The 17,968-nt window shown below is 42.3% G+C and overlaps 1 protein-coding gene across 2 annotated transcripts in view; it reads right to left on the reverse strand.

The window, feature by feature from the left end:
* Nucleotides 1-11,585: 11,585 nt before the first annotated feature.
* The window catches only part of TET2 (tet methylcytosine dioxygenase 2), a 126,028-nt gene continuing 119,645 nt past the window's right edge, over nt 11,586-17,968 (reverse strand). For both annotated transcript variants that reach the window (XM_036410015.2, XM_045589324.1), the window contains exons 11-12: nt 15,026-16,563; nt 11,586-14,930 (exon numbers count right to left, since the gene is read on the reverse strand). In XM_036410015.2, the coding sequence (XP_036265908.1) occupies nt 15,032-16,563 (1,532 nt within the window). In that variant the 3' untranslated portion in view covers nt 11,586-14,930; nt 15,026-15,031. The remainder of the gene's footprint in view (nt 14,931-15,025; nt 16,564-17,968) is intronic.

Consider the following 17,968-nt stretch of genomic DNA (forward strand, 5'->3'; position numbering starts at 1 on the left):
TAGAGATTGCATTGAATCTGTAGGATGCTTTTGAAAGTACAGATATTTTAACATTATTCTTTTAATTGATGAGCCTGCATCTTTTCATTTACTTGTGGTTTCTTCAACTTTCATCAATGTTTTATAGCTTTTAAGTGTATAGGTTTTTCATATTCTTGGTTAAATTTATTCCTAGCTATTTTATTCTCTTTGATTCAATTGTAAATTTCTCTTCCCTAAATTATTAGTATATAGAAATGCAACTTATTTTTTTATATTGATTGATTTATATCTTTCAGCTTTACTAAGGTTATTAGTTCTTACCTTTTTTCATGTAGCTTTAGGGTTTTGTATACCTGCAAAGACTGAATTTTACTTCTTCCTTTCCAATTTGGATGCCTTTTATTTATTTTTTCTTTCCTAGTTTCTCTGGCTAGGACTTGCAATATCATTCCATATAATAAAAGCATAATATGCAAATCAAACCAAATGGTAGAACGACCAGTTGGCAGAAGGCAGGGCCAGAGAGCAGACAGTACCAGTCCAGCCAAGGTATGTGCCAGCGGGAAGAGGGAGGGAACGGAGATGGCAAGGAGATCAGTGACCAGTGGCGGTGGAGGGGTGATGGGGGAGAGGGATGGCACTGTCCCCTAATCAGCCTGTTGGTCACCTCCTGCAGAGGGAAGCTGGGCAGCAACGGTGAGGTGATGGGGGCAGTGCTGTCCCCTGATTGGCTGGCCTGGTCACCTCCCGCAGGGGAGGCCAGACTGCAGCTTAGGCCCATTCCTCACAAAGTTGACTCCTGAACTGTGAGAAGGTGCAAGCTGGGCTGAGGGACTCCCCCAGTGCACAAATTTTTGTACACGGAGCCTCTAGTCTATATATATAAAAGCCTAAGCAACCTGCCAATGGGTATGATGCGCACTGACCAACAGGGGGCAGATGCTCAACACAGGAGCTGCTGGGCCACAGTGACTTGGCAGCTGCAGTTCTTGGGTGACACACCCCGAAACCAGAGAGGAGGGAGCCCAATTCTTTCTTTTTCTGCATTACTTGAGATTATATAATTTTAATCCTTCATTTTGTTATTGGGGTATAACACATTTTTGATTAGCAAATGTTGAAACAGCCTTGCATCCCTGAAATAAATCTCACTTGATCATGTTGGATGATCCTTTTATTGTAATGTTGATTTCAGTTTACTAATATTTGTTGAGGATTTTTGAAGCTTTGTTTAGTGTTAATATTGGCCAGTGATTTTCTTTTCTTGTTATGTTCTTATCTAGTTTGTTGTCAGGGCAATGGTGACCTTGTAAATATTGGGTCGGCAACCAAGTAATTGCGGATTTTTTAAAGAAAATCAAAGACAATTTTTTCATGGAACTAAACTTTATTCTGTAATGTATTGCCCATTTTGATCAATGACCTTTTGCCATATTTCAGGCAGCATCATAATCCCACGTTCAAAAAACTTCTGGTTTTTATTAGCAAAAAACTGAATCAGGTACGATTTGACATCATCATCATTATTGAAATTTTTACCATTCAAGGAGTTTTGTAAAGATCGAAACAAAAAGTAATCAGATGGTGCAAGGTCAGGACTATATGGTGGATGTGACAAAACATCCCAACCAAGCTCCATTAATTTTTGCCAAGTGACCAAAGATGTGTGTGGCCTTGCATTGTTATGATGGAATACAACACCTTTTCGATTTGTCAATTCGGGCCGCTTTTCTTCAACTGCATTGTTTAATTTCGTTAGTTGTTCAATGTAGACATCAGAATTGATCATTCGGTTGGGTGGTAAGAGTTCAAAGTAGACAATTCCTTTGTAATCCCACCAAACTGATAACAAAACCTTCTTTTGATGAATATCAGCTTTTGATGTTGTTTGAGTTGGTTCACCTGGCCTGCTCCACGATCTTTTCCACTTGATATTGTTGTAAACAACCCATTTTTCATCGCCAGTTATCAGTCGTTTTAAAAATGGATCATTTTCATTACGTTTCTTTAGCAAATCGCAGCTGCTAATGCGTTGCGTTAACTGTGATTCTTTCAGTTCGTGAGGAACCCATGTATCGAGTTTTTGAACATAGCCAAGTTGTTTTAAGTGATTTTCAATGCATGTATGTGATACATGAAGCTTCTCTGCAATCTCATGTGTTGTACTGTGACAGTCCAAATTGATTATTGCTTTGATTAGGGTGTCATCAACTTCAACTGGACGACCAGAGCGTTTTTCATCTTTGAGTGAAAAATCACCAGAAAGAAATTTGGCAAACCAATTTTGACACTGCCGTTCTTTTAAGGCTTCGTCACCATAAACAGCACATAACTTTTTATGAGCTTGCGATGCGTTTTTCCCTTTGCGGAAATAAAAAAGCAAAATATGACGAAAATGTTCCTTTTGATTTTCCATTTTTCAACGAACGCCAAACGAAAACTACAAAACAGATCAAAAAACTTTTTTTACTGATTAACAGCTGAATAGCCAACTATCAAATAACAAAATGTGTTTTACATTTGTACTACGTCTGCAAACCTAAAAATTCAACTGAAGCCATATATGTGTGAAACCCGCAATTACTTCGTTGCCGACCCAATAAATTTGAGAGTCTTTCTTCTTCAATTTTTTGAAAGAGTTTGAGAAGGTTTGTTGTTAATTCTTCTTTAAATGAATTAACATTTGATGCTGTCTTGTCCCGGACTTTTGTTCGTTGGGAGGTTTTTGTCACTGATTTAATCTCCTTCTTTGTTATTGGTCTGTTCAGCTTTTCTGTTTCTTTATGAGTCAGTCTTGGTAGGTTATGTTTCTAGGAATTGATCCATTTCTTCTAGATGATCCAGTATTGTGTGTGTGTGTGTGTGTGTACTTGTTTTTAGTAGTATCTTATGATACTCTGTATTTTTATTGTATCAGATCTAATGCCTTCTCTTTCATTTCTTATTTTGCGTCACCAGTTCTCTTTTTTTCTGATCAGTCTAGCTAATGGTTTGTCAACTTTATCTTTTCAAAATCCACTTTATTTCCATTCATCTTTCATTGTTTGTCTGGTCTCTACTTCATTTATTTTTGCTCTGATCTTTTTTATTGCCTTCCTTCTGCTAACTTTGCTCATAGTTTATTCTTCTTTCTAATTTCTTAAGGTGTAAAGTTAAGTTGTTTCTTTGAGATCTATTTTCTTAGTATGTGCACTTATCTATAATAAACTGCTCTCTCAGAGCTGCTCTTGCAGTATCCCATAGATGTTTTTTGTGTGTGTGCTTTTTTTTTATCCCATAGGTTTTGATATGTTAGTACCTCCAATTTTATTATGTTTCAAGATATTTCTTGATTTGCCTTTCAATTTTTCTGCAATTCATTAGATTTTCAGGAGCATTTTGTTTATTTTGCACATATTCATGTATTTTCCAGACTTCCTCTTGCAACTGTTTTCTAGTTTCATATCAGTCTTCTTAAATTTGTTAGGACTTATTTTGTGACTGGTCCTGTAATTTTCCTGAAGAAAGTTCAGTGTGCACTTGAGAAGACTGTGTATTCTGCTGCTGTTGAACTTATGTCCTAGGTTTCTTTGACCTAACATTTGGTTCAATTCAAATGTTTCCTTGTTGATTTCCTGTCTGAAAATGAGTTACTCATTGTTGAAAACGGAGTATTGAAGTCTCCTACTCTTCTTGTATTGTTATCTATTACTCCCTTCAACTGTATTAGAATTTGCTTAATATATTTAGAAGCTCTGATTTTAGGTGCATATATATTTATGATTGTTTTATCTTCTCAATGAACTGGCTTTTTAATTATTACATAATGTTTTTCTTTTTCTATTTTATGCTACCCCTGCTCTTTTTTGGTTTTCACTTTCATGGAATATTTTTTACCCCATCCCATTATTTGAGTCTATGTGTCTCCTTAAACTTTAAGTGACTCTCTTCAAGACAGCATATAGCCCTAGTCAGTTTGGCTCAGTGGATAGAGCATCAACCTGCAGAACAAAGGGTCCTGGGTTTGATTCAGGTCAAAGGCATGTACCTTGGTTGCAGGCTCCTCCCCAGCCCAGGGCCCTGGTCCAGGCTTGTGAAGGAGGCAACTGATCAATGTGTTTCTCTTACATGATGTTTCTCTCTGTCTTTTCTTTCTCTTCCACTCTCCCTAAAAATAAATGGAAAAATATTCTCAGGAGAGGGTCAGCAAAAAACAAACAAACAAACAAACAAAAGACAACATATAGTTTGGTGTTTTATTTTTTTTAAATCCATTCAGCTACTTACTGGGATTTCAATTTATTAATATTTAGAATAATTACTGATAAGTAATAATTTACCAATGCCATCTTATTTATTGTTTTCTGGCTGTTGTAAAGTTTAGTTTTTCTTTTTTGTTGCCTTCCGTTCTAAATTGATTGTTTTCCATAGTAAAATGCTTTGGTTTTCTTCTCTTTATCTTTGTATATCTATTGTGAATTTTGGCTTTGTAGTTACCATGAGATGTTATAAAAAACATATATATATATATATATATATATATATCAATATATATATCAATATATATATATATATATATATCATATGTAGATATATATTTTATAGTCTATGCTGAGAACAATTTAAGTTTAATTGTGTACAAAAACTTTATACTTTTACCTCTATGTTTCTGAGGTCATTTTAAATTGTTTTCATTAACATAAAGAAGCAAAAACTATTTTTATGCTTTTGTGCTGTAGGTTTTATTCTAGAGTTAAGTAGTTAGCACATAATTATCTATAATAATAAAAGCATAGTATGCTAATTAGACCAGATGGCTGGACAGCGGAATGACCGCCTGGACAACCTTCTGGATGACGCCGGGGCTGCGAGGGCTGGAGGCAGCCGCCATGGTTGTGTAGGCCAAGCCCCTTGCACAATTTTCATGCGTCAGGCCTCTAATATTACAATATTAGTGTATTATGAATCTGACTACCTCTACCAATCTATTCTTATATGTTTCATGTCACCAATTAGTGGCATGTTTCAACTTTAAGAACTAATTTCAGCATTTATTTTTTTTTTTAAATATGTTTTTACTAATTTCAGAGAGAGAAAGGGAGAGGGAGAGAAAGAGACAACAATGATGAGAGAGAATCATCAATTGGCTGCCTCTTGCATACCTCCTACTGGGGAGCCAGCCCATAACCCAGGCATGTACCCTGTCTGCGAATCGAACTGGTGACCTCTTGGTGCATAGGCTAACACTTAACAATTGAACCACACTGTCTGGGCATTTAGCATTTTTAAAAAGTTGGTTTAGTGGTAGAAATTTTCTTTAGTTTTTGTTTAATAGAGAAAGTTTTCATTTTATTTTCAGTTCTGAAAACAACTTTGCTGGGGAAAGTATTCTTGGTTGACAGTTTCTTTCCTTTAGCACTTTAAACATATTACCCCATTCTCTTCTGACCTGTAAGTTCACTGCTTAGAAATCCACCAAATGCTTTATAGTGGTTCCTTTGTACAAAGGATTATTTTTCTCTTGCTTTTTTCTTTTCATACTCTTTGTCTTTGGTTTCAGATAGTTTTATTATTATGTCTTGGAAAAGAATGTGTTGAATTAAAATTTTGAAGTGACCTATTAGATTCATTAACTTGGATCCACCTTTGCCTTTTAAAACCCATTCTTAACATAGTTATTCTTTAAAACACAAGTAAGCTCATGTTTCTCCTTTTACAGAAAACTCTTTATGATCCTCATCATCTTACTTAGAGTAAAGGCCAAAGGACTTAAAATTCTCCATAACATAGCTCTCAACCATCTGACCTTATGCCCCACCACTTTTCATTACTCATTCTGCTGCACCCTCAACTTTCCAGTGTTCATGAGCCCATTTTAGTACCTTTCACTTGCAGTTCTCACTGGTTAATATATTCTTTCTCAATTATCCACATGGCTTGTATCTTCACTTGTATGTTTTCAAATGTGGCCTGGTGCATGAAATTCATGCATGGGGGCAGGGTGTGTGTCCCTCAGCCCAGCCTGCACCATCTCCAATCTGGAATCCCTCTCACAATCCAGGACTGCTGGCTCTCAACTGCTCACCTGCCTGCCTACCTGCCTTACTGCTCCTAAACGCTTCTGCCTGTGAGCCTGATCACCCCCTAACCACTTCCTTGCCATCCTGATTGATTCCTATCTGCTCCCCTGTTGGCCTGATCATCCTTAACTGCCCTTCCTTGCCAGCCTGGTCACCCCTAATTGCCCTCTCCTGAGGCATGGTCACCTCCAACTGCCCTCCCTTTTAGGCTTGGTCCCTCCCAACTGCCCTCTGCTGCTGGCCTGATTGCCCACAACTGCCCTCCCCTGCAGGCCTGATTGACCCCAACTGCCCTCCTCTGTAGGCCTTATCTCCTCCAATTGTCCTCCCCTGAAGGCCTGGTTCCTCTAACTGCCCTCCCTTGCAGGCCTGGTCCCTCCCAACTGCCTTCCCCTGCTGGCCATCTTGTGGCTGCCATCTTGTGTTCACATGGGGGTGGCCATGTTTTTTTCACATGGGGGTGGCCATCTTGTGTGTTGGAGTGATGGTCAATTTGCATATTACCTCTTTATTATATAGGATTTTCTCAATGCAGAGATTGAGAGAAAGGATTAGCAACTAGCCTAAGGTTACAGAGTTAGTAACTGGTAGAGTCAGGACTTGAACTCAGGCTGTAGTTATTCATTATATATCTTGTCCTATGGAATATATAATACTCTCCTTAAAATATTTTATTTCAATGCACATATTTGAAATATGGATACTATAAACATTTATTTCATGAACTATATCTATTAATAGGTGACATCTACACTAATAAAAGAAAAATATGCAAATTGACCATACCTCCATTATGCCCACAAGCTATGCCTGATAGCCAATCAGGAGCAAGTATGCAAATTAATCCAACCAAGATGGCTGCAGCTGCAGAGTGAGCAGGAGGCTTGGGTTTCCTCAGAAATGGAGGAAGCAAAGCTTCCTGCCTGCTCTGGCCAGCCCTGACCTCTGCTCAAGGCTACAAAATTTCAATTATAGAAGATAAATAAATCCCAGATACCAGGGCCTCCACTTGGGTCACTGGGGAGTGTGGCTGGCCTGCAAACCACCACAGGCCCCTCACCCAGGCCACCCTTGCCTGATGTAGAACATCCTTTAGGGCAAACCAGTCAGCCCGCACCCATGCACCAGGCCTCTATTCTATCTAATAAAGGAGTAATATTCAAATTGAACATCCCTCCAACACACAAGATGGCTGTCCCATGTGGACACAAGTTGGCTGCCACAAGATGGCCAACAGGGGAGGGACTAGGTCTGCAAGAGAGGGCAGTTGTGGGCTATCAGGCAAGCAGGAGTGGGTAGTTGGGAGGGACCAGGCCTGCAAGGGAGGGCAGTTGGGGGTGATCAAGTCTGCAGGGGAGGGCAGTTAGGGGCAATTGGGCTGGCAGGGGAGCAATTAGGCATTAATCAGGATGGCAAGGGAGTGGTTAGGGGGTGATCAGGCTAGCAGGCAGAAGCGTTTAGGGGCAATAAGGCAGGCTGGGAGCAGTTGGGAGCCAGCAGTCCTGGATTGTGAGAGGGATGTCCAACTGCCTATTTAGGGTTGATCCCTCTCTGTTTTCCAGATTGGAGAGAGTGCAGGCTGGGCTGAGGGACAAGGCCCCCTCCCCCCCTTGCACAAATTCATGAACCAGGCCTCTAATAAGTAATAAAAATAGAACTGCTGTAATTTTCCTCAATGATTTATTTTTATCTCTTTGGTTTATTTTTTTCTTCTGCTTTTACCTCTTAATTTATTTGAGATTTTTACTAGTCTAGTCTTTGTAGTTTTTGTCTGTTATAAACTGTGACATCATTCCAATTACTGTAATTTTCACACAATCACCAAGGGGATTATAAACTTATCTGAAAATCATCCTGAGGCTTTCTGACATAACAGAACAGAGGATTATTCCCTTTTCTGTCACTTCCCTCTCTTTAGCCTTAAGTGATACTTCATGATCAAGAGTTTTGCTATTCTATGAACCTACCTTGTCAAGTGAGGGAATCAGGGGTCCTGCCCATAGGGAGAGGTAGAGGGCTGCCTGGGAAGGCACATGGGCATTTTCCTTAAATTGTCAGCTGAGTCTGAGACAACTGGCAGAGTCAAGGCTCTGATACATATTTCCCCAAGATGGCAGAAAGTGTAATCAGCTTGGCCTTCATATCAAGGCCAGGTGTTGGCAGGGGTGGGTCTAGATATGTAAATCCAGACAAGCAACAGGAATGCTAGGATCTACTTAAGAATACAAATAAGCTCCTTCGATCCTAAGTTTTGGTGTTACTTCCTGGTATTGGGGATATAAAATAAATATGCTGGGAGGGGTCATCGTCATTGCAACCTCTCCATCAGAGAGGAAGGATGGCATCCCACCCAGCTCAAGCTTTAAATATTCTCCTTCCTCCCTCCCTCCCTCCCTCCCTCCCTCCCTCCCTCCCTCCCTCCCTCCCTCCCTCCTTTCTTTCTTTCTTTCTTTCTTTCTTTCTTATGCCTTCCTTCCTTCCTTCCTTCCTTCCTTCCTTCCTTCCTTCCTTCCTTCCTTCCTTCCTTCCTTCCTTCCTTCCTTCCTTCCTTCCTTCCTTCCTTCCTTCCTTCCTTCCTTCTTTCTTTCTTTCTTTCTTTCTTCTTTCTTTCTTTCTTTCTTTCTTTCTTTCTTTCTTTCTTTCTTTCTTTCTTTCTATTATTTCTCAATCCCTGCCCGCCTCCACTTAGTACCTACCGGTTTATTCATCTCTCTTTCCATGCTGGACATGGAAAAGGGAGATCCCCACCATGTCTGCCCCCGCCACATCAGGCCCCCGCAGGGAGAGGGGTAGGGGATGCAGGGGTCAGCTAGACAAGCCCTAAGATATAGTCAGTGGCTTGAAGCATGGAGAGATGAAAACCTTTGTAAGAATAACAGTTTAGGTCTGGCTGGTGTGGCTCAGTGGTTGAGTGTTGACCTCTGAACCAAAAGATCACAGTTCAATTCCTGGCCAGGCTGTATTGCCCAGGTTGCAAGATAGATCCCCAGTAGGGGGCATGCAGGAGGCAGCAGATCAAGAATTCTCTCTCATCATTGATGTTTCTATCTCCCTCTCCCTCTTCCTCCTCTCAAAAGTCAATTAACAACAAAAAGAGTAATAGATTATTCTAGTTTGAGCTTAAAGCTTTGCATTCTCATTAATCTTTAGCATATCCCTGAGAGGAATGCACTGTTTTACAAATGAGGTTTGGTGGCACATAACTAGTAAATTGCAGGGCCGAATCAAGAGCAGGGTACTGTCTGCTGCACCGTTACCTGTAAGTCATCATATTCCTTAGAGCTAAATTGAGAACTGCCCATGAGTGAAGGATTAAGGACATCTCAGGTTTCAAGAAACAACACCCACATTTCTATTCATACGACTGTTCTGTGCACAGAATAAAAGCAGTGGCCAGTGAATATGCCTATACATCTTTAATTCTGTGAATTTAAATGATCTGAATTCATCCTCGTGGGGGTAGGGAAGAAGGGGAGTGTTTTTATGTAACTCCTATTTTACTCAACACCTAAGGAGAAATCTCATTTCGGTTTGAATTAAGAACTGATTAGAGAATAAAATGTCACACGGAGTGGAGAAATTCCTTTTGAAGCAGCACAAAAGGAAGTCCCCAAAGAAAGCATATTCGTCAAGTGCCTACGCAGGGAAAAGAGTGGCTCCTTTCAAGAGCGGACGCGGGCGAGACAAGCAAAGAGATTTGTGAGAAATTGCCTGGTAGGAGAGGGAAATGTAGGCAGGTGGCCTCTGATAGATGGGAACAAAAGTATCTTTGTTCCTTGAAACTGAAGGGCGCTGGTAAAACTGAAGCGATCTACAATGGCAGCTAATTGTCATCTCCACATCCTTTATGGAAGTTTTCTCACCACTCCGACAACTGGAGAGAGTGTTTCTCAGGGGAAGGGGTGGGCATTGAGGAAAGGCTCCTTTCTTCAGTCTGAAGTTAATGGCCACTTGTCTTTGTGCAGTGAGCACTCTCCCCTCCCATGGATGCACTCTCCGGCCTTCCGTTTACACTGGATACTCAGCCACAGCCAGGTGGCCTTGACACCAGCAAAACCAACATCTTTTCTCCCTCAGTCAGGTTCTCACACTCCCTCAAATACAACACAGCTGAGTGAGGCAGAAGTCAGAGCTAAGCTAGAATTACCCAAAGCAGGAGGATTTTTATGATAAATTGATTCGGTTATTGTATGAGACTGGAAGAAAGGAGCAGCGGTACTGTGTGTGACAGGGCAGCTGTGTGCCTGCCTGCCTGCAAACATCCACTCTTGGCAAGTATTTCCAGAAGAGGCAAGGGGCCAATAGAACTTGAATGATGGCTCATCTGTCATTGCCAGCTGCCTCTCCCATCTAAGTCCACCTGCAGGCTCACAGCAGCGGGCCTGCCCGCACCTTCGTTAACGGGGCGCTGGCAGCACCTGCCTCAGCCAGTGGGCTCTGCATTGGGCCTGACAGGAAGAGCTTTGAGCTCCCTTCGCCCTGGGCATGGCAGACTAGCAAATGAGGAGTGGGAGGTTCCCAAGGCTCAGTCAGAGGGTGAATGCGAAACGAGGATTGACAATGTCCCTAAAGGGCTGAAATTAAAAAAAAGAAAAAAAGAAAAAGATCTTTGGATCACTGCCTTTAAGTGATATTGCTGCTGCTTTTATTATGCTGGCTTTAAGTAGAGTGCAGGAGGAACCACCTAGTCAAGCTCAAAGGTGGGCTCGGGAATGACTATTTAAATCAGATTTGGCCCAGGCTGAACAGAGAGGGAAATATGGGAAAGGGGATGAAAATGCTTTCTCTGCCAATTTGGGCAGCGGTGGGAGGAGGGATGCGGGCTGGGAGTGGCTGAAAGGACGAAACTATCACTAGTTACTGGGTTGGATGTCTTGTGTCTCTAGGAAGTGCTTCAGCGGAGTGCACTGGTGCTGCGTGAGAGCCGAGTCACGTCACGGGACAAAGAAGGGGCAGAGATGAGGACACCCTAGCCCCCGGCTCCCTGAAGCCACATGGGATAGATGAGGACATGCGTGTGTATGTGGTGCTGCCAGCCCATCTCTCCCCTCTCTTCTTGTCCGACACAACCTGCCTCTTGGATGGGCAGGAAGAGGAATCTTCCTCGAGAAGAGTAGACACAAAGGGGAAAATGTGAATCTAAACATCAGGGTTGCCTTAGGCCAGAGAAATGTGAACTCAACCCCAGTGGACCTGCTGTTGCTGGTGGCCCTTACACTCTACACACAGGAAGGGATGGGCAGTCTAATGAAGATCAGCAGATGCTATCACTCTATACCTGACTTACACTAGCCACTCAAATAAGGTGAATACACTAACAAGTAAACTGGAAAAAAAAAAAAAAAAGGCTAATACCTAAACTATTTAAAAAGAGAAATATTTTGCCCTTAATGACGTGGATATTACTCTACATATAGTTTAACATTAAGAATGACTACCTAAAATTACCTTTAAAAAAACGAATTCCTTTCATTCCCTTTGGCCTCATTGAGACGGCATTACTTTAGGTGGTAAACAGAAACTTGAACAAGACAATGCTTAGAGTGCATTAAATAAATATAAATTTTATTAAAAACACTCACATAGCGTTATCAGGAATGATATAATAATAAACGCTTTCAAATAACTTGCATTCATAACATTACAATACTTACAGTATTTACAGCCATCCTCAGATTTTATAGACACCCAGACATTTCATGAAAATGAAATGGAACTAAGTTTTTAAAAAAGCGTAGAAAAAAATGCACACAGAGTTCATTATCTTAGTGTCCAACTGCAAAAGGTTCCTACACAAGTTGACCACTAGCTTGAGAAGTGAACTGTACACCACTGTGCGTCAATCAAGATGAAAAATTCATTCAAGTAAAGTTGACACCACTCAGAAGCATTTTCAAGTATGGCTATATAGTCAACCTGATATTCCTATATCAGCAAACTGCAGATCTGCTTGCCATTCATTCTGAGGGAGGTTTTATATTTACAATTATAGATCTGGTATTTACAATATGCCATTCAATTTTCTTTTCTCCTCCCTACCTAACCTCTCCTGAGCCCCCCAAACTATATTTCCTGCTCTTGCTGGCTAGCAGTTTGACAAGTGACAGTGGATGATATAGAAACCAAATATTCATAAAGGGATGGATGACTCAAATCCAACAAATATGCATGTAGTAACCAAATATTTGGCATTAAATATAAATTTAATTATATATTTCATGTAAAATATTAAAATCATGTGGTTTGACATTTGCAAAGCAAATGTTTTTGAACCATTTGTAAATTGGTCACAGCCAAAAAGGAAAGTTTTTAAAAAGACATAAACCCATGTTATAAAGAAAGATTTGACCAAGAAACCTCAAAGGCTCCCTTGATTAAGAATTTGAAATTTTAGTAAGCAAAAGTGTACTTAGACCAAAATGTAATTGTACAGTGGATTGCACACAAAACCACTAATTGTCCTGCCAGTTTGGGGGTGTCCTTATGGATCTGTACCTATACTGATTACAGGATCAAAACATCTTTATTTAGAGAGTTGAAAAACTCTAGCCAGCAGCCACTTGCCAAACTCCTGCCTTATAATTTTCCCTTTATCAACTCAGTGCATTCTATTTCCATGTAAATTTTTTCCTGCTCAAAACAGTCAAAATATTCCCCAAACTTTTAAAAATGCTTTTCTTTACAATAAAAGGGTTCAACAGATATACACAATTAGTTTTAGTTGCATGAGGACATATACAAGCAAAATAGGAGGGATTCAAAGGAAAAGGTTTAAATCCCTGAAAAAGAATATGTTTGTTAACCTACAATTTTACATAAACACAGGTGACATGTTGGCATAAGGAGAACATGAGCTGAAATATCCCTGATTCTTAGAACAAAAAGGTTGACGTTCAAGTTATACTTGCTAAGAAATCAAGTATTGAACATAAAGGTATGCGTTTTAATCATAAAAAAGACTTGGAAAAAAATGATGGTACATGATGCTATAAGCTTTCACTCTCAGTTCAATATCCTATTGCCAAACTAGTGTTGAGGTATATGACAGTAGGAACACCACTCAACCCTTAACTGAATTCTTAACTCACATTATGATATATTTGTAGCAGGCTGAGAAGCACCATCATGATGTGAATTCTACTTCAAATCCATATATATATATATATGTATATATTTAATTTTTTACAGTACTAAAATACTAAAGCATTGCGTTAAAAAAGTTTTGTTTACAATTAATTTACTTACTATACATCTCTTTCACTTCTTTATACAAATTAATGATTTAAAACCACCACAGCAAGCCAGCTGCCTGTTTCTTTTTTTCTTTTCCTTTAATTAACAGATTCACATGGAACTAACCCTGTTTATTCATCTTATGCACGCATCAGTCTGCTCAGTCGGTCTTCCTGGTAAAGAGGACACTTAAGCCAAGAAGTGACAACATCACAACGCACAATGATCAACACAAAGGCAGACTGACATTCAATTGCTGAAGAGCATAAAGAGCTATAAAGCCACTTTGCGTAAGTGAACGGCATGGTTTGAGCCTGTGGTGTGGAGTCAATCATTACTGAAGTTGATAAAAAAAAAACAACCAAACTCTGAAAAGGACATATTTGACCAAGGAACTTGTCATACAACTTGGTATAAAACTGTTACAGTATAGCATGAGAGATGAGCACCAGAAAACATGTGTTATGGACTAACGTATTCTTCTGAATCCAGTAAGCCCCCTTTTGGATTTAACCGGCTGTATGAAAAAATGGACACGTTGCTCATCAGCAGATGCATGGCCAAAAGCAAAAATATTTTAAAAGCTTTCTTTAAAAAATCAACTTTGCATTCTAAAATGAAAGTAAACTTTTTTTTTAAACGTCTCAGTACCTTAGCATTGTTCAAGTTGTCAAAGCTTAGGTAGGCAAAGTGCTTCTAAGACACCATTTAAGATATTTATACATATACATGTGTGTGCACATATACATGTGTGTATATATATATATATATGTATACATATATATGTACATATATAAGTTTATTGTCCTACAAGGACTTCACTGGATGAGCAAAATCCAGAGGCCTTTAAAATGTCCACTTTTTAAAAACAGCTTGTGTAAGAATAGATAATTATAATAAAAACTTGAATGAAAAGGTACCCCTATTTTTCAAGGGCACTGGAGTTCACTGATCTTGATGATATTAAAGGCATTAAATTTTCAACTGTTAAAGACACCATTTTCTTAGCACCATTTCTTAGAACATCCAAACAAATTCAGTGTTTTGCTGTCTATTCATTTATGCTTCCTGTAGCTATTTGATAAATAAAAGTTAATATTAAGATTACAGTAAAAACTGCATGTTAAAAAAACAAACCATAATTCCAGTATCAGTACATCGTATGTTCAGCACCAGATGGAATTTGAGAATCCTGCCACTGTAACTACTACAGTACTCGCTTGATTTGTGTCCAGAACTATGCAAACCGGGCATTACCTAAAAACAAAGTGGTCACAGATGTGTCGAGCTGTCAGGTGGGGGAAAGTCACATTTACACATCCTCTCGCCCAATACCAGAACCAGTGTTTAAAACATGTAAATTGTGGAACCCTCTCTCCCCCACCTCCTTCATGTTGCATAGAATGCTTTGGTCTTTTTTTTTTTTTTTTTTTGCAAGGATGTGCCATCTGTGATCACTTAGAGGAGTCGGTGGAAATTAAGTGCTATGGTCAGGGGACCTCTCTTTCTGTTTGCTGGTGAGCTGAGGTTCTTCCTACCACGTGGGCCATGACTCCTGTGTCCTTTCTTCCCCCAGGGCCCAGGTCTCATGAGGACGACTATCCCGTGCGGGCAGGTTGGCTGTGGTCTTTTCACATGAGGTAACCAGCCCCTGGGAGGGGAGGACAGAGGAGAGGTGGGGAAGGGAGGGGAGGGGAGAGGAGAGGAGAGGAGGGGAGGACAGAGGAGGGGAGGGGAGGACACAGGAGGGGGCGACATCACATGTATCTGTTGTAAGGCCCTGTGACCCGGGTGAAGGCATACGGGGAGGTGGTGACGGTGGAGTCGGTGGTCAGCGACAGGGTCCGCTCGGCCAGGGACCGGATGAAGCGCAGGTAGGTGGGCTCGGCGGCAGGCTCGTGCGGCTCGGCAGCGGGCTCGCGCCGGCCCTTCTTGCCGTGCGCCTTCTGCGGCACGTGGTCCGGGCCGTGCCGCTCGCTCTCCTCCTCCTTCTCCCGGGCCTTCTCGGCCATCTTGGCCTCCCAGAGCGCCAGGCCGTGCTTGGGCTCGTTCATGCTCTTGTGCTGGTAGAAGACGAGCGAGATGCGGGTGGGGTGGTTGCGGTTGGGGTTCTTCAAAGGGGTGGTGGCGTGCAGCTCGCGCTTGGCGCACTCGATGAGGATGGAGCCGTGCGCCGGCGCCACGGCCACGCCGCCGATGTCAGGGTCCAGGAAGCTCTGCTCGCTGTCCGACCACACCTCGTCGTTGTTGTCCTCCGCGGCCCCGGGGGGCGGTTTCTCCTCCTGCAGCCTGTGCAAGCCCTGCTGCGCGGCTGCGGCGGGGGTCCGGTCGTGGCTCAGGCCCGGATGCACCTGCACCGGATGCATCATCTTGGGGAGCCCGTGAGCGCCGTGGGGGAGCAGGTGGTCGTTCTCCTTGTTCTGCAGGTGCAGGGCGTGCAGGGAGCTGGTGAACATGCTGCCCGGGGCCGCCCCATAGGCAGGGAGCAGATGAGAAGGTGGGGGATGCTCGCCGTGTTTGTAGTCTACGTTGGGGTGGCTGCTCAGGTTGGGGGGGAACCTGGAGGCGGCCCCCAGGAAGAGCCCATCCATCTCGTGCGTGGTGGAGTAAGGAGGCAGGGTCCCCACGTGGCGCGTGCTCGGTGGCCTTGGGGCGCAGCCGCCGCCGAAGGTGTCCCCCTGCATGTTCTGGTTTCCGTAACCCAGAGGTTTGGAAGTAAAGCTCGGGCTGTTCCCGAACCTGGGCTGGTACAGGGTGTGGATGGGCGGGAGGTTCAGCTTGGAGAGAGGGTCTTGGTTGGGGTACCTGTAGAGGTCCATGGGCTGGGGCTGGGGGGAGTAAGAGCCCAGGTAGGAGGAGCAGCTGTCCATGGACACGTTCCCGTTGCACTGGTAGGATGGATATTGGTTGTTCTGGTTGAGAAGCCCAGGGTAGGGGCCCATGAGATTCGAAGAACTCAGATAGGAGCCCGCGGTCTGGGAGGAGGTGGAGTTCACGCAGTTGGCGCCTCCCCCATAAATATCCGAATTGTGTGAGGAGCTGGAGTAAGGACTGACTGGATTGGGCCGTCTCATGTACAGGTTGGTGGGTCCTGAAGGGTAGTAAGCGCTGACAGTCTCTGAGTGATGGTTATTCGTCAAGGGGTGATGTGGTGGCTGCTGCTGGGGCGGCTGTGGCTGTGGCTGCGGCTGCGGCTGCGTAGGCTGCTTCTGTGGCTGTGGAGGCTGCTTCTGTGGTTGCTGGGGCTGGGGCTGGGGCTGGGGCTGCTGGGACAGCTGCATGACTGGTCCTGAAAGTCACAGAAGTTTTGTGGACAAGGTAAGAAAAGAGCAGGGACAAGCATGCTTGATGATTATTTTGTGAAAGCTAGTGAGGAGGCTTAAATGCATGGAAGAACCACCACCAGTATTATGCAACACCCATCCAACAAGGTAAGAGCAGAGTCAGGGTGCTGATGACTGTCTGCCATAATTTTTTGTGTGTGTCTAAAGCATGAGAAATAAAATGACAGACCTCATAAAAGGACAGTCTGGTAAGTGAAGGCAGAGGTAGTGAACATCCAAAAGACATTCCATGGAGTGCATCACATTCTCTGGAGCCTCTGCTTCTGATCAGGCCAAACTCTCTGTATGAAGTGCCCTCCACCCTCCACCCCGCTCCCTGCCCTCCCTTGGCACAGTCATCCCTTCCTTGAGCAAGCCTTCTATGACCTCCTCTTCCAGGGCTTCTGCATTGCCCACCACAAACATCAGTCACATGAAGCAACAGTCACAACGTATTGTAATTTTCCATGTTTAGTCCCCTCTTTAACCTCCTTACAAGGAATTCCTCGTGTGGAAAGGGACCATGCCTTATTTTCCTTGATTTCTCTACTGCCTAGCATGCAATAAGCTTGGTTAAATAGTGAAAATTACATAGCATAAAATTTGTCATGAAAAGATTCAGCAATGCAACGAGAAGAAAAATGACATTCATTTAAACACCCAGAGCATCTTCTATAGCACACGAACCCATTTCATTAGCATGCTTTTGAGAAAGGAAAGTTAGAGTTGTAGATAAAACTTGAATGAAACTTTCAGCTTTGCAAGGGACACTTTACAAAGTCATACTATTGTTTCACGACCTCACTTAAGAGCGAGGTTTGGCTCAGTGGTAGAGCGTCGGTCTGCGGACTGAAAGGTCCTGGGTTCGATTCCGGTCAAGGGCATGTACCTAGGTTGCGGGCACATTCCCAGTGGGGGGTGTGCAGGAGGCAGCTGGTCGATGTTTCTCTCTCATTGACGTTTCTGGCTCTCTATCTCTCTCTCCCTTCCTTTCTGTAAAAAATCAATAAAATAAAATTTTAAAAAATTAAAAAAAGAACGTTACCTGAGATCAGAACAAATGGAGCTGCACTGGCAGCTCTGACCACCGAAACGATCGTTACAAAAGCTGGTAAGAAGGAATGAGAGGCCAAGTTGTACACGCTTACACTTTACAGCTAACCTAAAGGAGATATCATGGGCTGAATAGGATTAATTTCTTGTAATGAGTCAATCAATCAACAAATACTTATTAAGCATCTTTGGCACATTTATTCTAAGTTATGTAGTTTCTTTGGGCTTCAAAGTGAATCAACAGGAAGATTTGACTTTCTAAGCAAACTGGTTCACTAAACCTAAAAGATATACACTTTTCTCTTGTTAATGGTCAGG

Source organism: Pipistrellus kuhlii, unplaced genomic scaffold (genome assembly GCF_014108245.1).
Source record: "Pipistrellus kuhlii isolate mPipKuh1 unplaced genomic scaffold, mPipKuh1.p scaffold_m20_p_1, whole genome shotgun sequence".
NCBI lineage: Eukaryota > Metazoa > Chordata > Mammalia > Chiroptera > Vespertilionidae > Pipistrellus > Pipistrellus kuhlii.